This window comes from Biomphalaria glabrata, chromosome 4 (genome assembly GCF_947242115.1).
Source record: "Biomphalaria glabrata chromosome 4, xgBioGlab47.1, whole genome shotgun sequence".
NCBI classification, from domain to species: domain Eukaryota; kingdom Metazoa; phylum Mollusca; class Gastropoda; family Planorbidae; genus Biomphalaria; species Biomphalaria glabrata.
This window is the reverse complement of record NC_074714.1, coordinates 8,799,332-8,824,657: the sequence shown is the minus strand read 5'-3', so window position 1 is coordinate 8,824,657 and position 25,326 is coordinate 8,799,332. Positions and strand designations below refer to the sequence as shown.

General features: G+C 37.4%; 1 protein-coding gene across 1 annotated transcript; it reads right to left on the bottom strand.

Moving 5' to 3' along the window:
- Positions 1–15,400: 15,400 nt before the first annotated feature.
- LOC129925776 (uncharacterized) lies at positions 15,401–15,877 on the bottom strand. The gene has a single exon (XM_056026275.1). It carries the CDS (start codon positions 15,875–15,877, stop codon positions 15,401–15,403), a length of 477 nt encoding a protein of 158 aa, XP_055882250.1.
- Positions 15,878–25,326: the final 9,449 nt, after the last annotated feature.

Sequence of the window (25,326 nt, the reverse complement as noted above, 5' to 3'; positions counted from 1 at the left end):
TGTTATTATTATTCCTTCACCAATCCCTTAGTCTGTTGGACCATGGGGGCACCACACAAAATTTGTCGACCGTCTTTCTCCATTCCTCTCTGTCTTTTGCCTTGCATAGAACCTCTTTCAATGGCAGGCCCGTCCATTCTTTTATGTTGTTTTTCCATCGCTTTCTCTGTCTGCCTCTTCTTCTTTTTCCTGGTACTGTTCCCTGAAGAAAAGTATTAGCGAGCCCCGAAGACCTTGTAATATGGCCATAGATTTTTAGCTTGTGTTTTTTTACGATAGTTAGCAGGTAATCATGGGGTCCGATCGCTGCAGTAACCCTGTCTCTAATCTCTTGGTTTGTGATGCGGTCTTTGAATGTAATAACTAGGATCCTTCTGTAGCACCTCAATTCCATTGCTTGGATCCTCCTCTCTAGTTCTGAAGTTATTATTATTACATTGTGAATGTATTCAATAGACTTATATAAAGATATGGTTCAATGTGAACCTGGCCTAACCGATGTTATTGAATAATTATCTGTTTTTTTTTCAAGGTCTGAAGGAAGAAACTTTTCATTGTGTATCAATGTCCAAAAGTATTATATGTTTACTATATTGGACTCCACTAACATAATGTTTGTAATCTTTTCAAATTCACTCAAACCTAAATGAAAAAAGAAACGCATTTTAACAATTTCTAGGAATGAACTTCAAAGCAGTGGCGTAGCATCCATGGCGCGAAGGGGTTCATTGAACCCGGGCCCACGACCATTAGGGGCCCTCAGCGCTTGAGCCCATGACTCTTGACTAGTTAAGGCCCACATGAAAACTTAGGGATGACACCAAAGTGAACAAAATAAATGCATTTTTGTAAACACGGATAAAAAAATAGAATTTATCCTGAACTTTGTACCAAAATTTATAATAACTTCAAAATCCAGTGTTTTAAGCTTGGAGGGAATGGGGAGAGTTTGGTTAAGAAGTAGGGAGAGTCCTGGGAGAGTCCTGATTGTCACCAATAAAAATTTCGATACAGCTGCTAATTATTCAATTTTGTCAAAGCTTAATATGTCTTTACTTTATTTTGTATTTAAACTATGTAAAGTCAAAATCTTTTACTTTCGTAAGTTTCACCTTAATCCAATTTAAGTTCGAAATTTTCGACATTTGTTGTGGTTGTTCAGAGCCTAAGAATGGCACCTTCAAGAAAGCAAAGAGAATAAAAGGAGGCCGTTACTAATGAGGCCATTACAAAAGAATGTACTATTCGTGTTCACAAGAGACTGCACGGAATAGGATTTAAAAAGAGAGCTTCTCTTGCCTTTAAAGAAATCAGAAAGTTTGATGAAAAAATGAAAGGCACTCCTGATGTTAGAACTTAGAATCGACATTCGCTTGAGCAAGCACATCTGGTCCCAAGGAATGTTCCACATAAACTTAGATTGAGACTTACCCGTAAGAGGAACGATGACGAAGACCATACTCACAGATTGTACACTTTGGTGACACATGTCCCATGAGGTGATTTCAAAGAAAAACAAACACTGAATGTTGATAAGGAATAAAATTCTTGTGGTTCTTTAAAAAAAAAAAAGATATTTTAACTTAATGTGTAACATGTTTATTAGACATTGAACTGCCTCTACAATTATTTAAGAAACTTTTGAATCCAAAGAAGTTGCGAATGTGAAATAGAAGGGAAAAAATTCAATGAGGGCGATGAGTGATTGACGGCTTTCATCACATTAATTTGTTGTCTTCTGTATTGTATACAAATGTGAAAGTAATCATTATAGCAGACTAAAAAGGAGATGAACGCTCAACAAAAAAGGAAAACATTATTTAGCAAGCCAAAGAATCATCAGAGTGTTATATAGGAATCGTTAAAGTTGAATATGTTTGTGATATTGCAAATTAATCAGGAAACCAAATTGGAGAGCAGGATTATAACAAAGATCTAGAAGATAGAGAGATAAACTAAATTGATCATGGAATAGTGCCATTCTCTGACCAATGTTTAGTATATAATTAAACAATTAAACACCATATATTTATACAAAAAACTGATATGAATATTCAAATTTGACAGGAAATCAAAGCCCCTGCATGATTCAAAACGAGATAATTGACCTGTTGGGCAATGCAGTGCTCGCAAACAATACCGGTACTTTAGGACATTCATTCAGCACCGCTTGTCTCTTTCATTGGTGGCAGCACTCAAGACATACACAAAGTTGATCGAATTAATATTTTTTAAATACCGTTTTTAGTGAGATCTCCGGTGACGGAACATCAAAAGAAATAGACATTAGATAGTCATTTCTTGGTTTTCATATTAGTGAGAATCAGACGTCAGCAGAATTGGCTGAACAAATGCTCCACTAAATTAAAAAAATAAACACATTTATCCTTAAATAAACAAGAAATGGTGCTTCCAATATGACTGGATACTAGAATGGCTTTTGGGCTATGTTTCATCAGAAGATGCCGCACGCAAATTTAGAAATAGACTCAATGGTTTCTTACTTTCCTACTTAGAAGGCCAGAGAAATGTTAATAAATAAATATTCGATCTATTTACTGTTAAATAATGGACGTAGAACTAGATACTTGTTTGTAGGCCTATCAATGTTTCAGAGTTTGACACCTAGAAGTGTTTTAGGGATGTCATTGTGTAGAATGGGAACTTGGACTCATAAAACATTTCTTTATAGATTTGAAACTCCGTTAACTCGTTTCATTCTTTTTTAAAATTTTACAAACATACAAACTTTTAATTTGTGTTGGAGTTCTGATTCAAACGTAATAAGATTATTATAAATTACTCTACTTGCATTGGAATGTCTTATGGTCAATGTACCGATACATTCAGATTACTCAATTGTTTTGTCATACATTGTATTCGTCTTATCGGGGGCGGGGGCCCACCAATATATTCTTGAACCCGGTCCCACGGGTACGCCACTGCTTCAAAGTGCATGGAGCTGAAGTTGTTTAATAAACACACTACTGTGATAGAAACAAATGTTTACATGTTCAGGCTATGAGAATTCTGCACCACATTTCTGGCAGCTTTTCTCACAAGATCAGGGTATTTCTTGAGACGTCTCCTTTTTTTTTTTAGCAAAGCTTATATTAAATCAGACTGTCTGTCTGTCTGTCTGGGAGGAGTGTATTTTTAAAATTACTTGAATAGCTGAGTGTCTAAACACGCCGACCTTTCATCTTGGAGGCTTTTAGACCTAGAATTAGAATTTAGACTTGAGCAATTTTTTTAAATAGCTTTAGAAAATGCAGAACAGAAACCTTCTCCCTGATATGTCGCCAAATTGTATGACCTACATGAAATAAAATGTTTGGCATTAATTGCTTTTCAACATGCGTCAAAAAAAAATCGCACCTTTACAGGTCCATCCTGGTGAAGTACGGGTATCAGCTAGTGAAACTATAGACGCAATTGGAGAAAAAGATAAATATTCACAATTTCAGAACCTAGTTTATGTTACATGTTGCTTGCACTTTACCATTGGAACACACACACACATGTACGATTGAGAAAATGGCACCTTGCATTGGCCACCTAGCAAGGTATCCACCAAACTTAAGAGAATATACCGCCAGAGACCCGGAATACATGCTAGCAGGAAGGTGAACAAAAAGATGGGCTTATATATTGACACCTTCAAAAATGCATTCTCACTTTTCAATGGGCCTCACTCTATGCACAATACAATCAGCCAATACTCCGCAACACCTCTCCGGTTAAATGGAAAGTATAAATGTAAGTTTAAGGCAAAGTAACAAATTTAAGAATAGAAATATATATAGAAGTAATTAAACCAATTTAATGAAAGATTATTATGTAGAATGAAATGTATAAACCTTACAGTCTTTCAAATCCGTTAATATAATTTGAAATGTGTGATATTGTTTTTAAATCCTTTACAAATCCTACACTGTCTGTTCCCTGCATTCGATAATAAGAGACCCTGATACCTAAACAGCACCCAAACAGCACCTAAACAGCACCCAAACAGCACCTAAACAGCACTAGCATGTTCAATATAAGAAAGAAACAAGCAATATATAAAGCAAATCCCTTGAAAAAAAAAGCAAAGCTTATCTAAGGGGTAGAACTTCGCACTTACAACTTTATCTCTATAATATCTATATACCAGGGTAATGTACAAGTTGTTTCCCTTATTTGATATCAAACAAAGTAATTAATTACCAATAATAAATTGACGAATTGGCTAATTATTTAATTGATTCATGTTTTGTTAGGTACAATACATAATTGTTTAAAGTTTTATCTTCATCCGAGAACGGGTGTTGGAGAAATAACGTGTACAAACTTTTTATCAGACAGACAGAAAGACAGATACGCGTGGTCGAGGGTTAGGGTTAGTGCGCTTGAACTTGGCTTGGCTTGGCTACCTAGAAGGGGGCTCGAGGTTCGACACCCGACTCGGGCAGAGTTGTGTTTACTGAGCGCCTAAAGGCAGCACGGAAAACCAACTCCTAGATACCCCCTCCCCCCCCAACTGGTCCACAAATAAGATTGGACCAAAAGCGCTCTGAGCATGCTATAAGCATTAAAGTAGCGATGTATAAAAGCTTTAATAATAATTGATATAAGCTTTGTATAAGTAGGTTACAACGATTTTAAAGGAAACTTTAAATAAAAAAGAAAATGTTACTGTTAGATAATTGAAACCTTCGCTACCTTGCGACTAAAACCAAATTTGAAAAAAGTTTCGGGAATCAAGCCTAATTTAAAAAAATAGTATCCGGGTACTCATAGACAGTTTGCAGCATTCAGTGATTCAGTTCTACAAATAAACAGATCTGGCGACGCTCCTGATAGAATCAGAATCGTTCGCTGAACTTCACTGCGTAGAATGGGGAGGGGGGGGGGGCATTTGCGTTAGCCCATTTCGTCCGTAGATAATGACAAATTCTTCATCCAGTGTCAGATCAGCCATATTCATTTCACGGCTGAAGGCGGCCGACAAACTTTTGTGGAAGATCTTCAAATTTGGTGTCTTAATTTTGTCACGTGACCAGCAAACCTACAACTTAGATAAGTAAAGAATAAATCATCGACTGGTTGACAAGTTATGCTGATAACACCAATAACATTTTGTTAATTGTAGAAAGGAATTCTTTAGTTGGCAGATCTTTCTTAAAACAATTCTTCAACAACTGTGGCCTATATATATATATGTACTGGTACAGTATGAAATGGTTTGTAAAATGTTTTACATGTTTCGGATATTCAATACAAATAAGATTAAGAAGGATAATGTACTTTCTAGTGCAAACTTCCCGCAGGACTGCGGGGGATAGCGGCGAGCAGGTATGAACCACCGAGATGACCCCATGACCAGGCAGCCATCCAAATTCGTTAGAGAGAGTGTAGAAAGAGTGAGGCATTCTGCAAAATGACTAGTATAACCCCTGGCAGAGTGTACAATGTAGTTTAATCGTGAAATATACATTCTAATTCCATAAATTAATCAAGTGTTTTATTATTTGCATAAGTTTCTCGGAATAATATTTTTTAATTCGCCATTAATCTGAACATTTCTGTCGTGTTTTAAAAGTGTGACGTTTAATTTACAGTTGTGTAAGCGTGAAATGTTGTGTACAATGCTGTGTACAAATATTTTGTGCCCGGAAAATTGTTTAATATAGAAGTTGTTTTATATTGTAGTGTATAAAAGATGGAAGAAAATAATGATATGCGATCAAAGTTAATAAATATGACAATTAAGAAAGGATGTAGTTAAATTATTATTTTTATGACCGAAATATATGACACGTTTGTCCACGCTCATACGGCGATTGAGAAAAAGAGAGATAATGAAATAGAATGAAACTAAAAACAAGAATTTCAGTTGTCATGACATTGAGCTTGATAATCACCTAGAAGAAATACAAGTTATAATAATGTTTTCTGTCAGTTTAATTTAATCGACTTTAAGATCTAGAGTTTTAAAACTAGACCTAGATAAATATTCTAATTAAAATCATTGTAGATTCTAGTTCTAGAATTTCTAGGTCTAGTTTAGAATTATATATAAATTATATATCATGGGCGTAGCCAGGATTTTTTTCGGGGGGGGGGGGGGGGTTTGGGGGGGATTTTTTTTCTCCCCCCCCCCTGCGAAAAAAAAGATTTATATGTATTTATGTGTGTGTGTGTACATAATTTTTATTACATTCTGACCCTTCATTCTTTCGGAAGACGTTTATTGTGACCTAGAATAGGTTCTTCCATGAGTTAGTGGGAAAATTGTAGCAATGGGGTCTGGGGGAGCGCTAGGATCTCCCGTCTGGGGGAGCGCTAGGAGCTCCCCCAGCGCGGGGCGAAGCCCCGCCGCCAAGCACTATTTCTGATATTGAAAACCAACAAAATGCATATTCTGAGGTATCTACAGTGCATTTTCCTGCTATTAAAAAGTTTTATTTCAAAAACCTAATGTGATATTCTTACTGACTTAGACCCTCCCGCGTCGTTCGGCGCATTTGCTGTTAAGCTGTTTCCATAAAATTGTAGATTCCCCGCCATTAATAGCAAGGGGATCTGGGGTGAGCGCTAGGAGCTCCTCCAGCGCGGGGCGAAGCCCTGCCGCCAAGCACTATTTCTGGTATTGAAAGCCAACAAAATGCATATTCTGAGGTATCTACACTGCATTTTCCTGCTATTAAAAAGTTTTATTTCAAAAACCTAATAAGCTATTCTTACTGCGCCGTTCGGAGCATTTGACGTCAAGCTGTTTCCATAAAAATCTGTCACTGGCAATGTCTGAATCCTCTTCCCACCTGCCATGAGGACCTCCATGAATGAGTGGCGTCAAGTTGTACTAGGATAACATTGCAACTCTTCTTATGCGTAATTTATTTTGAAGAACATATCCAGCAAACCTCATGCATCGCTCTCTCACAATCTTACTAAGGGGTCGACTCCCAGTTCGGCATAGGATTTCCATGATTTAGACCCGATCTCTATAACTGACTCCTAAAATCTGTCTTAGCCATCTTTGTTGAGCCACATTTTGTGTTTTTCAATTTCGGCAGATGACTATTCACTGCAGTTTATTAATGGAGCCATGCCACTGGTAAAAATGTGTAACCTCTCTTGAATACGCTCTTGGAATTAAGTGACTGTAGTTTGCTTTTGATTTTATATCGAAAAGAGAATTTTTATCGTCAAAATCATCTGTTGGGGGTTTTCCACCTCAGAATGCTCTGTAGGGGGATCTTAAACTCAAAACCATCTGGAGGGGTTTTAAGCCATCTGTAGAGGAGGGGTTTAAACTCAAAACCCCCGATAGGATTGGCTACGCTCAAATAATTTTAGTGTGTAATTTGCTTTTTTTTTTTATATTGAAGAGGTATTTTTAGCATCAAACCCCTCTGAATGGGGGTTTAAACTCAAAACCCCTTTTGGCAACGCTCATAGCATTTTGAGTCCGTAATTTGCTTTTTTTCTTACACTGAAGATGTATTTTTATCCTCAAACCCCCCTGGCGGGGGGTTTAAACTCAAAACCCCTTTGGCTACGCTCGTAGATTTTAGAGTGAGTAATTTGCTTTTATTTATATTGAAGAGGTACTTTTTAGCTTCAAACTCCACTGTAGGGGATTTTAAACTCAAAACCCCTTTGACTACACTCATAACATTTTGAATGCATAATTTGCTTTCTTTTTATTATTAAAGAGGTATTTTTTACCTTCAAACCCCGCTGAAGTGGGGTTTAAACTCAAATCTGAGTCAAAACCCATTTAGCTACGCTCATAACATTTTGAGTGTGTAATTAGCTTTTTTTTATATTGAAGAGGGGGTTTATCGTAAATTTTAGAGGGGGTTTTAAAATCAAAATCTTCCTTAACTGTGCTCTTGGAATTAGTGGATTTTCGTTTGCATTTTTTGTTTTGTTTTGTTTTATAGAAGAGGGGGATTTACCCCAGGTAGAGGGTTTAAAACTCAAAACCCCTGGTAGGGGGTTTTAAACTCGAACCCCTCTGGTAGGGGTTATAAACTCGAACCCCCTGGTAGGGGGTTTTAAACTCGAACCCCCCTGGTAGGGGGTTTTAAACTCAAAACCCCTTTGGTTGTGCTGGGGCAAGTGATGGTTTAGTATTAAAAACTCACCTAAAATAAACAAAATCAAAGAAAAAAATCTGTCATTTAATTCCGTCTCCCCCCTTCGGGGGGGGGGGGATTTCATTTCGGGGGGGGGGGGTTGAACCCCCAACCCCCCCCCCCTGGCTACGCCCATGTTATATATAGATAAAGATCTAGAATTTCAATTACTAGTCTTAAAGTGTAGATTTTGATTTCCAAATCAATATTGCAATGTTATAAAATTCTAAAACTAATTTACTATTTTTAAATTTAATTAATGTTGTCTTCAGTCTATTAATAAATTATCTAGGCTTTTGTTTTTACATAAATCTTATCTCAATTACATCTAAATTGTTCCAAATTTATACTTTAGATCGAGATCTAGTAGATATAGATCTAGAGAGTGGTAAATCAGAAGTTTAGTTTAGGTAGATCTATTTCCTCATTCTAGTTCCATTTAAATGACAATGCCAATAGCTCTGTTGGTAACTGTGCTGGGACATCGAGCAGACGTTGCCGAAGTACAAGCTTGATGCCTTGTTCTTTTCTTCTTTTTTTTTTCAATTACTAATCAAAGCCAAAAAAGTATCTAAAATCGCTTGTCTGAGATATTGTAGGTACATATACGGTAGATGTCATGTCGTAGTATGTATTATGTAATATATCTCTTTATCAATAATAAGCTATTAGTTTGTTATTAAGTTAACAGCGGTTAGCGTGCTGGACTGATTATCTCGACTGATTATCTGATTATCAGGTTCATACCCTGCTCGCTGCCCCCCCCCCCCCGGTCGTCCCGCGGGAGGTTTGGACAAGGAAGTTAATTATCTTTAACTTTAAAGGAACATCAGAAACATGTGAAACATTTTACAGAAAAAAAAAACATTTTTTACAACTGCAAATAATTCTAATAGTTTTGTTTTTTTTCAATTTAGATAGTATTTAGAGTATTTTAGAGATATGACTTTAAAAAATGTCTTTGTGTAAAAAAAAAATTGCAGCGATGTTTTTTTCCCCTTATCATTGCGTCATTATTAAAACTCATACACACATTATGATGTTAATCACATAACAATAATTACACAACAAACTTAAATCCCAAATCTTATGAACAAAATAATATTTTTTTTTACGCACACACAAAATATACATTGTAGACAAAGACTCCTGGATGTTTATCATCTGTTTAAACAGATAGCAATAAATGAGCATGTCTAATGTGTCTAAGCTCTTTAGCGCCAAAATGTCCAACGCCAAGACTTTCTGCTTCACATGACGCCAAGACTTTCTGCTTCGTATGACCCGAGGCTCCCCCAGTGAAGCCCCTGCGCCAAGCGTTTTCTTGCATTCTACACAGCAGAAACGCATTCTCCTGACATCTACAGCTCATTATTCATCCTAACTTGGCAGCAAGGGCCGATCCTGAAATGTGACTGACAATGGAGTCACAAATAGCGTAAGTAGGCCTATATCTTTATTAGACGTGTTTATCGCAATATTATCTTCATGGCGAAACCTCTTATTGTAGGCTTGTTTTTGGTCAGCATAAGACATCAACAGAAGGATGGCTAAATGCTCAAAATATCTTATTTTCAAGAACCTTTTGAATAATGTTTTACTTGAAACATATTCTAAGATAAATTTATAGACCCTTACTACATTGCAACTGCAACCAATTTGTTTCTTGAAAAGATAAGATACACAGATTTAGATTAAGGCTTTGAGGATCGCCGTCGAAAATAAAATATATTCGAAAAATAATATTAAAAAAAAAAAGCTCATTTGTAAATGATACATTTTGTTCAATAGGCCTGTTTGTAACTTTGTTTTCTTACAGAAAAAGCTCAAAACAAAAAAAAAATTTCAAGTGGGAGGAGAAATTTAGTGGACCAATTAGGTTCTATTCTAAATTTTTTGCCGTTTTAGGATTTAATAATAACATTTGAGTTATAGTCTTAAATGTATTTATACAGTAGAAAAATATTAGATTGAGTAATAATTGGGAAAAAGCGACTAGGGAAAAAATATTTGGGTTCAGAACTCATCTCAATTGATAATATTATACTAAAATATTTCTAAAGAATTCGACATTTACCCCCTCCCCCCCCCCCCCCCCCCCAAAAAAAAGTCTTTGCTAAAATAATTATGATAAATTCATGTTTAATTACATAGAATCTGTCACCATATTTGACTATCTTGTTTTAAAACATCATGGAAAGGGGAGGGGGCGGTAGAGTGAAGAGTCCCCCCTTCCTTTTTCTAATTTCTGCTAACGATGGCATTTGGCATTAAAGAATAGGGTGTGGGGCGACTCGATTTCAGAATTTAATTTATAGCATATATAAATCATATTAGTGACAGATTTATTTTTTAATTTTGTAATTTCTGAACTGAAATTTGTTTGTCCGATGGTCTGAGGGCGATTGCATATATCGACCCTCCATCTGGGACATCCCTTTTTCATTTTATATTTATTATGATAAAATTTTGAGACAAGAGTGTAGTGCAACAATCTCAACATAATATACATACAAATGGGTTCAAATATCAATAAGTAGCTTTATATTATATAGATTATAAATATTCAACTAATTTTGTTTACCAACTATGATTTCTCCATAAAAATAGGACCGCCCCCCCCCTCCCCACTCAAAGGTTTAGGTGGGAAGGGCAGAATATGTACTGGCAATTCAATAAAACTTTTGTACGCGGCTGAAGGTAAACACTAGCGGGCTTTCCTCACGACCGACTTTGTCAATGTTTTCATTGTTAACAAAAGCATTAAATTATTCTAGTTGAATGTTAACTTTAGCGTGTTTTTTTTTAATTAACGTTAACATTTACATATTAATATAATAAAATATGTAGTTAAAATAAACTTTAATCTTAAAACATAATTTGTTTATGAAATCATAAACGTTTACCCGCGTAAAAACTAAAGACAATAGTTGCGAAGTAGTTTCGGGAACAGAGAAAAATTTAAACGTAGAAAAAGGGGATTCCCGAAATTAGTAAATGAGAAGCCAAACTAATTCTAATATGTTTTTGTACTCTGTACCTTTTTTTTTCTTCTCTACGTCCCCTTTTATTCACAGCGCCCCCGACCGCGCCTTTGGCTTTCAAGACCCCCATTTCACGAAATCGTCCCCCCCCCCCCCCCAACTAGATCACTGGTCTAGAGTCAGTCTAGACTAACATAAATAAATCTGCACGATTACAAATATTTTTACGAATTGTTTTTGTAAAGCACAATTTCATGCTTTTATCAAGACTATCAATAAATCTATATTATAGATCTATGGGCATTTTAAGTTACAATGAGCCAGGGTGTGCTTAATTAAGTCTTATATTACAATAGTCCTCAATTTGTAGGATTTCATTAAGTCTGAAATAGACTTTTGACTAGGTAGAGACAACTCGTTATTAAGTTAATAATATCTCTATTCAGATCAGAATGAGTTCCTTCCCTGACAATGTTAACTAAATGTCTATTATTATTGAATGCTTTCTTATTTAGTTAGGTCTGGATAAATTCTGGAGACCAGTACGATAAATGCTAATTATTACGAAGATAAACTATTGGACTTTGTGATAATTCCCATCTGACTTGTAGTTAGTGTTGCCTGTCTGACTTCGACAGAATTACGCTGGAGATGTCTGGGTTTCTGGTGCGGGTGTATTTCAATGTGACTAACCAACAGGACAGACGGCACTCACGATTAACAAGTATAGAAACGAAGTCCAAACCTTTGAACAATTCATGAAAGACATTTAATCCAGCAAAAAGGCCCCAGTCGATGTCTCTGTCGATAAATACGTCCTACCCTTATGAAATCCTATCACCAACTGATTTTCTGTCTCCAAGTGGCCTCTAACCCAGGGGTTCTCAACCTGTGGATCACGACCCCCTTGGGGGTCAATTAACGATTTGCCAGGGGTCGCCAGAGACCATCGAAAAAATGAATAGTTTTGTCTATTCTTCTATTGCTGTGTGTCTGTGCGCGGGGGGGGGGGGGTCGCGGCAGAGTGTGGGATTGTAAAGAGGGGTCGAAGAGCTTAAAAGGTTGAGAACCGCTGCTCTAACCCAACTAAGTTCTAGCGTCACTAGTCGCGTTCAAAATCCGTCCATTATGGTGCGTCTCTAAGTAAGCTAAAATTACTAACTGTCTAACAACTTATAATATACCACCAAAGTGGCTCTATGAACTAAATGACTTCAGAAAAAAAAAACAAATCATGAAACAGTCATCGGTTCCGTATCGAATTTAAAAGAACAAATATTTAAACAAACGACATTTTGAAATGGACATATTACATTTTTTTTTATAATATCTTCTGTATCCCGGCAGGGTATTTAGGGGGAGGTAAGCTGACGAATTCGACATTTGAAATGCCCTTGAAAGTTAGTCTTAAGAAAACACGAGTTACCTCAGCTTGTAGGCACATAGATCGAGGTATTTCTTAAATTACACAGAGAATATATAAACACTATAAACGCATTTCTTTTCACGAATACAGTACTATGTCTTAAGGGACTCAATCACTACTAAATGTACTTTGTATGTTCAAACTGATTCATGACGGCACACTATATCTGAACCATGAGCGTAGATTTGTAGCATAGATTGCAAGGTCTGAAACGTTGTAATGGAATGTGTGTGTGTGTGTGTGTGTTTCTATGGTGACGACGTGAAGTTAGTTTTGAATGATGCAAGATAGGTGGCGTTGTCGTCATTGGTCTTAGTTTGGACAGACGACTCTAGAACGTGAGACTGAAATGTTGGGTTTTTGTAGTGAGTTAGATTTTCTTTAAAAAATATTCTTATTAAAGTCTAGAATCTAGAACATTAATTTTATCTCATATCAACTTGATTTTGTCTGCATTATAATAAAATATATATTTAGTATGGTCCTATTTTTGTCATCCTTTGTAAGGTATGGTCCTCTTTTTCTCCTCCTTTGTAAGGTATGGTCCTCTTTTTTTCCTCCTTTGTAAGGTATGGTCCTCTTTTAGACTTCCTTTGTAAGGTATGGTCCTCTTTTTCTCCTCCTTTGTAAGGTATGGTCCTCTTTTTCTCCTCCTTTGTAAGGTATGGTCCTCTTTTTCTCGTCCTTTGTAAGGTATGGTCCTCTTTTAGACTTCCTTTGTAAGGTATGGCATGGGCGTAGCCAGGATTTTTTTTCGGGGGGGGTTTAGGGGGGGATTTTTCTCCCCCCCCCCCTCCCCCCCCCTCGCGAAAAAAATATTTGTATGTATGTGTGTGTGTGTGTGTGTGTGTGTTCATAATCTTTATTACATTCTGACCCTTTATTCTTTTGGAACACGTTTATTGTGCCCTAGAATAGGTTCTTCCTGGAGTTAGTGGAAAAATTGTTGACTCCCCTCCATTGCCAGCAAGGGGCTCTGGGGGAGCTCTAAGCACTATTTCTGGCATAGAATGTCAACAAAATGCATATTCTGAGGTATTTACAGTGCATTTTCCTGCTATTAAAAAGTCTTATTTCAAAAATGTATGTGCTGTTTTTACTGACTAAGACCCTGCCGCGCCGTTCGGCGCATTTGCCGTCAAGCTGTTTCCACAAAAATCTGTCACTGGTAATTTCTGAAGCCTCTTCCCACCTGCTCCGAGGACCTCAATGAATGTGTGGCGCCAAGTTGTACTAGGATGTCATCGCAACTCTTATTATGCGTAATTTATTTTGTCGGAGAACATGTCCCGCAAACCTCATGCGACGCTCTGTCACAATTTAACTAAGGGGTCGACTCCCAGTTCGGCATAGGATTTCCTTGACTTAAACCCGATCTCAATAACTAACTCCTAAAATCTGTCTTAGCCATCTTTGTTGAGCCACATTTACTGTTTTTAAATTTCGGCAGATGACTATTCACTGCACTTTATTAATGGAGCCCCGCCACTGGTAGAAATGTAACCTCTCTTGGATACGCTCTTGGAATTTGGTGAATGTAGTTTGCTTTAAATTTAATATCGAAATCAGAAGTTTTATCGTCAAATTCATATGTTAGAGGTTTTAAACTAAAAATTTCAGGACTTTATCGTAGTTTTTTAAATTCAAAACCCCATTTAGCTACGATCATAGAATTTGGTAACTGTAGTTAGCTTTAGAGTAAGATTGAAATAGAGGTTTTCCACCTCAAAACGCTCTGTAGGAGGATTTTAAACTCAAAACCATCTGGAGGAAAGGAGTTTAAACTCAAAACCCCTTTTGGCAACGCTCATAGCATTTTGAGTGCGTAATTTGCTTTTTTTTTTTACATTGATGATGTATTTTTTAACTTCAAATCCCGCTGGCGGGGGGTTTAAACTCAAAACCCATATGGCTACGCTCTTAAATTTTAGAGTGTGTAATTTGCTTTTTTTTTATTGAAGATATATTTTTTAGCTTCAAACTCCACTGGAGGGGAGTTTAAACTTAAAACTGAGTCAAAACCCATTTAGCTACGCTCATAACATTTTGAGTGCATAATTTATTTTTTTTTTCATATTGAAGAGGGGGTCTATCGTAAATTTTGGAGGGGGTTTTAAAATCAAAATCTTCCTTAACTGTGCACTTGGAATTTGGGGATTATCGTTTGCATTTTTTGTGTGTTTTGTTTTATAGAAGAGAGGGATTTAACTGCAAAAACTCCTGGTAGGGGGTTTCAAACTCAAAACCCCTGGTAGGAGGTTTTAAACTCAAAACCCCCTGTTAGGAGGGGTTTTAAACTCAAAACCCCCTGGTAGGGGTTTCAAACTCTAAACCCCCTGGTAGTGGTTTTAAACTCAAAACCCCTTTAGCTGTGCTGGGGCAAGTGATGGTTTAATATTAAAATCTCACCTAAAATTAACAAAATCAAAGCAAAAAAACATGTCACTAAATTCCGTCTCCCCCTCCCCCCTCCGTGGTAGGGGGTTTCAAATTCAAAAGCCCATGGTAGGGGTTTTAAACTCAAAACCCCTTTGGCTGCGCTGGGGCAAGTGATGGTTTAGTATTAAAATCTTACCTAAAATAAAGAAAATCAAAGCAAAAAATCAGTCCGTCTCCCCCCCCCCCCTCGGGGGGGGATTTCATTTCGGGGGGGGTTTGAACCCCAAAACCCCCCCCCTGGCTACGCCCATGAGGTATGGTCCTCTTTTTCTCCTTCTTTGTAAGGTATGGTCCTCTTTTTCTCGTCCTTTGTAAGGTATGGTCCTCTTTTAGACTTCCTTTGTAAGGTAAGGTCCTCTTTTTCTCCTCCTTTGTAAGGTATGGTCCTCTTTTTCTCGTCCTTTGTAAGGTATGGTCCTCTTTTAGACTTCCTTTGTAAGGTAAGGTCCTCTTTTTCTCCTCCCTTGTAAGGTATAGCCCTCTTTTTCTCCTCCTTTGTAAGGTATGGTCCTCTTTTTCTCCTCCTTTGTAAGGTATGGTCCTCTTTTTCTCGTCCTTTGTAAGGTATGGTCCTCTTTTAGACTTCCTTTGTAAGGTATGGTCCTCTTTTTCTCCTTCTTTGTAAGGTATGGTCCTCTTTTTCTCGTCCTTTGTAAGGTATGGTCCTCTTTTAGACTTCCTTTGTAAGGTAAGGTCCTCTTTTTCTCCTCCCTTGTAAGGTATAGCCCTCTTTTTCTCCTCCTTTGTAAGGTATCGTCCTCTTTTTCTCGTCCTTTGTAAGGTATGGTCCTCTTTTTCTCTTCCTTTGTAAGGTATGGTCCTCTTTTAGACTTCCTTTGTAAGGTATGGTCCTCTTTTTCTCCTTCTTTGTAAGGTATGGTCCTCTTTTTCTCGTCCATTGTAAGGTATGGTCCTCTTTTAGACTTCCTTTGTAAGGTAAGGTCCTCTTTTTCTCCTCCTTTGTAAGGTATAGCCCTCTTTTTCTCCTCCTTTGTAAGGTATGGTCCTCTTTTTCTCCTCCTTTGTAAGGTATGGTCCTCTTTTTTTCCTCCTTTGTAAGGTATGGTCCTCTTTTAGACTTCCTTTGTAAGGTATGGTCCTCTTTTTTTCCTCCTTTGTAAGGTATGGTCCTCTTTTTGTCCTCCTTTGTAAGGTATGGTCCTCTTTTTGTCCTCCTTTGTAAGGTATGGTCCTCTTTTTGTCCTCCTTTGTAAGGTATGGTCCTCTTTTTTTCCTCCTTTGTAAGGTATGGTCCTCTTTTTTTCCTCCTTTGTAAGGTATGGTCCTCTTTTAGACTTCCTTTGTAAGGTATGGTCCTCTTTTTCTCCTCCTTTGTAAGGTATGGTCCTCTTTTTGTCCTCCTTTGTAAGGTATGATCATCTTTTCTTCTCCTTTGGGCGTGTTAGTGTCTGACAACCCTAGTTATAATAAACCTTCCATCACTTGGTGGTTTCTCCCCAGATATGAGTATCCGAATTAAATTTCAAACTTAAAATATCAAGTTAGCTAAATCCCACAACTATTGTATATAATCACCATTAACTTCCATTCCCCATGGGTGCGCCAATACTCTACCCCCCCCCCCTTATAAAATTGACCTCCATTCCACTGCACTCCAGTTTGGGCCTAAATTAAAAGATTTAGTTTTTGGGCTTTCTTTTGTATTTTTAGAATATGTTGCCAGCATAGATTGAACGATTATTACGAAATCGGAAATATCCAGTTTTAAAAATTGGTCACGACATTGAACACGCCTAGAGTATGGACCCAAAATCTAAGCAAAAATCGCATTTTTTGTCACAAATTCCATGACACAGCATCTTTCCAACCTTATCCACACCATAGAAACTGTTTTTTTTTTCTCTCCCAAGATTTCAGTAATGTTAGGCTAAAAATAGCTTCATACGTGTCCCCTGCTCCAATCTCATTGGTGAATATGTGTGTGTGTGTGGAAGGGGGGGGGGAGAGTGGCTATCTAGGACCGGCGTCGGCAACCTGCGACTCGCGAGCCCCATGCGGCTCTTTGGATGTGAAACTGCGGCTCTTGAGTTTCATACGCAAATATTATTTATTTAATGGAAACATTTTTAAAAAATAGTTCTGAATCTCCATTACACTCGTCGTCACTGTTGTCAGTCCGCCAGAAGCTCTCAAATGACGCCATCGTCAGATGTTTCTATGTAGGTTTCAATTCGCTTTCGACGCAAGACGAATTGGCATCTTCACCACTTGCTTTGGCTGTGAGGTATAGTTTGTTGTTTTAAGTAAATGAGTTAGAAGCGATTTCCTTTCTCAAACTTAGAAGTAATCCACAAGTAATGCTAATCTGGCAAGCTTTGCAGTACCACTAGAAGGTGCACAAAAAGACAAACCATTTACAGATGGTGACTATGTCAAAGACTGCTTCCTACGTGTATCTGAAGAAATGTTTCGTGATTTCTAAAACAAACCAGAAATCTTGAAAAAAAAAAGATTTGCCACTATCCGATAAAACAGTACAAGATAGAATAGCTAAAATGTCTTCATATGTAACATATTTGCAGGAGGAAGATATTCAATTATCTTTTGTCTTATCACTTGCTATAGATGAGTCTTGCTACATAAATACATGGCACAAGCTGCCCATTTGGTTAGTGATGTCTTCCCAAGGTCCAAAAAAAGAACTTCAAGGATTGCTACCGCTCTCGGGACTAACTAGAGTGGAAGATAGAGCGAACGCCGTGCAAAACTACATTGAAAACATTAAGATCGATTTAAATAAAATCATGTAAATAGCAACAGATGGAGTCAGAAATATAACAGGAAAAATTAAGGGAGCAATAACGATTCTTCGGAGCAAAATAAACCAAGAAATTCTTACATAACTCTGGAAGCACTCAGTAGGCCTACCCACAACAATTCCAACAGAAATAGTTTAGGTCATAAATTTGGTAATTAAGATTGTTAACATCTTGTCAAAAGGAAACTTCTATCGTCAGTTTAAAGAATTGTTTAAGAAATGGAGACTGAGTATTCCGAGATTCCCAATAAAATAAAATGTCTTTCCAAAGGTTGAAACATTTTGCTTTGTGCTTGAATGAAATAAAAAAAAACATTCCTAAATGGTAAAGGCATTAGTCTCCCTGTATTAGGAAACGACAAATAGTTGCAAATATTTTATTTTATGGTTGATATCACAGAGAAATTAAATGAGCTGAATCTAAAACTGCAAGGAAAGGGAAACCCATCCTATGTTTTGGTAAAAGAATTGGTTTGTTTTGAAGAAAAATTCATTCTTTTTGCAGAAGATATTCAGAGCGGTAAGTTGCTTCATTTTCAATGCCTAAAACGGTATCGCAATAAAATCAGAGCAACTTTTGACACGAATTACTTCAAAACTGTTATAAAATCAAAGATGAATTTCTTGTCAGATTTGGGCAGTTCAAAGCCAACAAATCCTTTTAGCATTCCTAGTACACCATCTCAACACAAAAATAACGAAATCCACATTGATCCATTTGGATTTTGAAACTAGATCTGTAGACATGCTATTGGTCGATTTAAAAAGTAAAGCTTTGTGGGTTGGAAAATTTACAGAGTTGAAAATCAAGTTGGAAGAGTTGGAGGTCCAGAAATGTATGTACGTAACGCATCAAAAGTGGACAGCTTCAAAAAGGAATGCCTCGAGTTGATTCGGCGCATGGACAAATCTTCCAGATTGCTACATTGCGGTGAAGAGTTTGGCATTTGGAGTGCTATCTTCGGATCGACATATTAGTGCGAGCAAGCGTTTTTGTTTTCATGAATATTATTAAAAGCAAAGTCAGAAGCCAACAAGCTAACAAAAATTTAGAGTCGTGTTTGTAACTAAAAACAACAAGTTATCAACCAAATGTATTCAAACTTTCTAAAACCACGAATCGCCAGAGTTTGTTATTGAAGTTCAAGTTAGAATTGTAAGTAAATGTTTAACTGCTTTAGTTGTTACCGAATTAAAGAATAATTATCTAATAATGACATATATATATATATATTATTTAATTTGTTGTGAAAAACACTACTTATATATAAATAAATAGATTCATTTCTTTTAATTAAAAAAATAATTGTGCTATTACTATTTGTATGGCTCTTTAAAATGTTCAAATTTTGTAAATCATAATGTTTGGCTCTTTCGACTCAAAAGGTTGCCAACCCCTGATCTAGGAGATCGTATCCAACATGGGATCGTAGGCGTCGCCCCCTTCCCCCTGTGAGACCGATTCAATGCTTTTTATTTAGTGAAGAAATTAAAAAAAACAACTAATTTACTAAAAAAAAAATGTCACTAATATAAGTTAGACATGTTATATATTAAATTCTTATATCGAGTCGCCCCTACAGCCTATTCTTTAATGCCGAATGCAATCATTGGCAATAATTATAAAATGGAGACAGGACTCTTATATAATGAATGTTTTCACTCTACCGTCCTTTTCCAACGAAAACATGACTGTTCAAACAGAGTTGTCAAATATGGTGATAGAGTCTATGTAACTGCACAGGAATTTGTCAACATTATTTACAGAAAGACTTTGTTTTGGAAAATGTCGAATTCATGAGAAACTTTTAAGTATAAGAGTAAAAATTGAGATGAGTTCTGAACCCAAATATTTGTTTCCTTTTCTCAACCTTTACATTCAACGGGTTAAGGTGGGGAGGGCAGTAGATGTAACCGCTCCACCCCCCAACTAAATCGGCTAACATATCAGAAGGTAGAAACATAATATACTGTTATAAACCTGGTGGTGGCACAGATGGGGGTAGTGGTGTGTGTGTAGTCAGCCGACGCAAATCGCCCCAGGCCAGCGCTAGACGAGCGGTCAACCGTGACGAGTTAAGACGATCGGCCGAGACGAGTGTCAGCAAGAGACTTCGGGAAGGATCGCCGACGTGAACAGAGCTCAGGGGCGTCACGAGAGTTGTAGTCATCTGACCACCTAGAAACGTCGAGCGGCGTTCTGTCCGGTTCGAGAAGGCCAGTAGGGACCCTATATAAAGAGCGGAGGTGTCGCAGTCAAGACGGTTCAGAAAGGAGGTTCACGACAAGAGTTCAGAACACGGTCGACTACAACACAGTTCAGCGGTGTGGTTCTGTACGGAGCATTACGACGGTTCAGTGCGGAGTACTATCAAGTACAGTTGAGACGAACGGCGTCTTGATCTTGGTCTGTGATCGAGTCCGACACAACGAGCCTAGTGTGTGAAGTCAGTCCTGAACTGTTGAACCCAGTGCAAGCCCGGAACGAGACGGAGAGGCCAGTGCAAGAGTTGATACGGCGGAACGGTGTTATCGGAGAGATATTTGTACAGTGTACGTGTTGCCAATTGTACAGTATTGGCTGTTACTTATTCAACTATTAAAGTGTTACGTTACTTTGGAGCCCTGAGTTGTCAAGTTCTTTAAGTTGGTGGTGTATGGTGCAGTTTGCAGAGAGCCTGGATAGTGAGATTCGTAACAATACAAACCATATAGATATTCAGCGTCTTTTGTTCACAAACTGTGATATCAGCATCGTCAACCCCTCTTCTCCCCTCCCCAGATATTAAACTAACCTAGTTATTTTGATAATGGCACAAGAGACGCCAATTACTCAACCTGTGATAAGGTGTGTCTGTAAATATCCGGTCTAAAAAATTCACACGACTGTCAAGGCCATAGGCCATCTGCTACTTTAAAGGTGCGGTCAAGGTCAAAAGTTAATTATAGGGGGAGCCAGATGTGTCTTATTGCATGGGCATTAAATCTTAAGTATTATAATTTTTATTAATCTTATCTTATCTTATATGATACAGACGTTACTTCAAAAAAAGAAGATGATTACGTCCTACGCGTCATGCATTTAGTCATGTATGTTAACCAATGACCTAAACTCTGTATGAGATCAAAAAATGTCACTGCGTCACATGCCTCCTAATAAATTTCAAATTATGGCGGCCGTACGGAGTGTAAAATGCTTGATTGTTAATGCGAATAATGTGCGCTTTTAACTCCTTGGTGCTTTCCCTTCATGTTCGCACCATTGTCATATCCCTGGCTACGATGTCCAGACCCAGGTTCCCCAGCACGGCGAGAAGAGCCTCTGATAAAACCTTTCCTGGTGAGTTATCAACATCGAGGAAGTCGATAAAGTGACCTTCACCTAACGTCTTCTTATCTTATATAATACAGACGTTACTTCAAAAAACAAAGAAGACGGTTACGTCCTACGCGTCATGCAATACGTCTCTATCTGATATGTCCCCATGACGCAATATAAGGGACGTCTGCTTCTTGTAATATTCCCTTTGAATTCTGATGCTTGTTTTGAATCCTATGTCCGAAGTAATGGCCGTGAGCCTCGGCGTTCTTAATTAGCCAATAAGATATGGTTGGGTTGACTTTGGCCAGCATCTCGACCAAGCCTAAAATTTACCTTTATTTGGCGCACAAAGTTTAACTGTTCACCCACGAACTGCTTGTTGTTAAGACGAGCGTGCCAATGAAGATTTTATTTTGTAATTTGTTCTAGCCTCATAGTGTCCATTGTGATACCATTGGACATTCTTAGAGAATAAATCCATCCACGCGGACACACACTGCACGTGATTTACAAAAAAACATCGTACTGCCGAAGTTTATTACAAAGATGCTTCCAGTCACACTAGACTTTGTTTGCTGATTGGCCTCCAGTAGCAATTGTGTCAAACAATTTAGAAGGAACACACAATACTCTTTGGTATAAAGTGTCAGATAGGAACTACAGTAGTGATCATTTCATTGACTTTCGCAGGTCCGACTTTCGGGAAAGGTTTAAAAAAAAAAAAAAATGACAAAAAATACTCCCGGGTTTTTATTTGTATAGCCTCTTAGACTCGGCAAGTTTTAAGATGATGTTTTTATCGAAACTAAACGTTATATTGAAACCAAAAATATCATGTTAAAAGCTTACAAAGTAATTTGAATCATATCAAATCATGTCATATCAAATATCTTAGTTTATATGAACTGATCTGGTTTTCGAAGCTGACTATAACATGACAATGGAAATTTCCAATCGCGGGGCCCCCCTCATGCGCGGGGCCTGGGGCGGTTGCTCCACTTGCCACCCCCTAAGGCCGCTACTGTATATATATAATACACATTAATCCAACATACATCAAAGAAATCTCAGAACTAGAGTGAAAGTTTATTTTAATTCTAAGGAAATAAATTCACACCAAAGTTGGTTTGCAATTATGCGGGCCGCATGATATTCTATGAAAATTTAGAACCCTCGCGAGTCGTAGTTTGCACACTGCATTTAGGGGCCCAAAAAGTGGTAAGGAGAAAACCTGAAAAGTTCTATGCTATCCTACTAACGAAGGCTTTGTTAAAGATCGTTTTCCCGATTGTTTCACATTGTTGATTTGTTTACTGGGGAACACTTGTTAACACTTAAAATGACCGCACATCTCAATCGGGAATAATCGATGCTTTTAATGAGTCGAAACATTTATAAATAGATTCCATGCACCAGGAATCGGATTTACCCCATTACGTAGGTTTATTTCAGGAAGCTGAGTGCAGCCAGCGAGTGTGAGAAAGAAAGGGTCATTGACCTAAATATATTGTATCTACACTGGACATGGAGCTCTTTTAACACTACAAAAAATGTGAAAAATTTTCTGTATCAAGTCTACATCTATATTTAGACTTGGCAACTAACAGGGTAGAGAACTGTTTCGCTAAGAGAGACTACGTAGTAGGAATGAAAAGAAGACGGCGCAAAACAATCTCAGAAACAATCTCAGAAACAATCTTAGAAACAATCTTAGAAACACTCTCAGAAACAATCTCAGAAACCATCTTAGAATCAATCTCAGAAACAATCTCAGAATCAATCTCAGAAACAATCTCAGAATCAATCTCAGAAACAATCTCAGAAACCATCTTAGAATCAATCTCAGAAACAATCTCAGAATCAATCTCAGAAACAATCTCAGAATCAATCTCAGAATCAATATCAGAATCAATCTCAGAAACAATATCAGAATCAATCTCAGAATCAATCTCAGAATCAATCTCAGAATCAATCTCAGAAACAATCTCAGAAACAATCTCAGAATCAATCTCAGAATCAATCTCAGAATCAATCTCAGAATCAATCTCAGGCAGAACAAGATGAGACTTCCAACACTTTATCTTCTTAAACTGACATTAAAGATATTAATAAGTCTAAAAAACTCTTCCTGCAATGTCTTCAAAACAACGTTCACTATGACTTTGAATGGACTTGAATGGTATAACAGATTTAGAAAGTAGATTTTGTTTTCACAAGCATGAGCAGATTATGTTTCACATAAATTATCATATTATTCTTTTGTATTGGATAAGCTTGATAACATGTAGATTTTATTTTCGTACAAACTTTTTGACCAAAGCTGAAGTTTCATTTGTAAGGATCGATCTTTTCAAAACCAATCGAAGTATGCTGCACTGGATTCTTTTACTTATAAATATAACACAATCAAGATGACAAAGATGTTAACCAGATCTAAACTATTTTCTTGAGTTCACTTTTCTCACTATAAAGTGTTGCCAATTGTGTGGGTTTTTTTTCCTGATTTTTTTAAAAGCTGTTTTAGTTCAAGAAAAAAGAAAATAAAACGTTCGAGAACCTTATTACTTCCTTTCTATATGCAATAACAAAGCAATGTTACACGCATTAGAGAAAGACCGATCGTTAGATGACGATTGACCTCGATTAGATTCATTTCCACGCTTTGAAAACAATTATCAAAATGACTATTAATTTGTTTGGATTCATAGATTTGGTTAATAAAACTTAATTACAATAGCGCATGGGCGTAGCCAGGATTTTTTTTCTGGGTGGGGGGGGGGGGGTGGAATTCCCCCCCCCCCCCAGCGCCCCCCCCCCACCCCGCGGAAAAAAATTATATATATATGTGTGTGTGTGTGTACATAATTAATCTTTATTACATTCTGACCCTTTCAGAAGACGTTTATTGTGCCCTAGAATAGGTTCTTCCTGGAATTAGTGGAAAACTTGTAGACTCCCCGCCCTTGGTTGCAAGGGGGTCTGGGGGAGCTCGCAGTGCTCCCCCAGCGCGGGGCGAAGCCCCGCCACCGAGCACTATTTCTGGTATTTAAAGCCAACAAAATGCATATTCTGAGGTATCTACAGTGCATTATCTTGCTATTAAAAAGTTTTATTTCAAAAACCTAATGTGCTATTCTTACTGACTTAGACCCTCCCGCGCCGTTCGGCGCATTTTCCGGCAAGCTAATTCCGCAACTCTTATTATGCGTAATTCATTTTGTCGGAGAACATGTCCCGCAAAACCTCATGCGACACTCTGTCACAACCTTACTAAGAGTTCGACTCCCAGTTCGGCATATGATTTCTTAGATTTAGACCCGATCTCTATGACTGACTCCTAAAATCTGTCTTAGCCATCTTTGTTGAGCCACATTTAATGTTTTTCAATTTCGGCAGATAACTATTTGGCTACGCTCATAGAATTTTGAGTGTGTAATTTGCTTTTTTTATATTGAGAGGGGGTTTATCGTAATTTTTGGAGGCGGTTTTTAAAGTCAATATCTTCCTTAGCTGTTTTCTTGGAATTTGGGGATTGTCGTTTGCATTTTTGTTTTAGTTTTGTTGATAGAAAAGAGGGATTTAACTGCAAAACCCCTGGTAGGGGGGTTTAAACTCAAAACACCTGTAGGGGGTTTTAAAATCAAAACCCCTTGTAGGGGTTTTTAAACTCAAAACCCCATGGTAGAGGGATTTTTATTTCAAAACCCCCTTATACGGTTTTTTTAAAACTCAAAACTCTCTGGTAGGGGGTTTTAAACTCAAAACCCCCTGGTAGAGGGATTTTTATCTCAAAACCCTCTGATAGGTTTTTTTTTTTACTCAAAACTCTCTGGTAGGAGGTTTTAAACTCAAAACCCCCTGGTAGAGGGTTTTTAACTCAAAACCCATTCGGCTGTGCTGTGGTAAGTGATGATTTAGTATTAAAATCTCAACTAAAATAAACAAAATGAAAGCAAAAAATCAGTCACTGAATTCCGTTCCCCCCATTTCGGGGGGGGGGGGGGGGATTTGAACCCCAAACTACGCCCATGCAATAGCGTATTAGGATTTTTCTTTTCAGACTTAAACTATTTAAGTATAAATCATACCGTAAAAAATCGTCATTATATTTTCTTTTTCTTTCTTTTATAACACAAAGACTTCCTAACTAAAGAAGACTCAAAAAGACTATTATAACTATAAAATATTGTGACATATTGTGACATTTTTTTAAAAATTACTAACTATCAATAAAATATTAAAAAGAA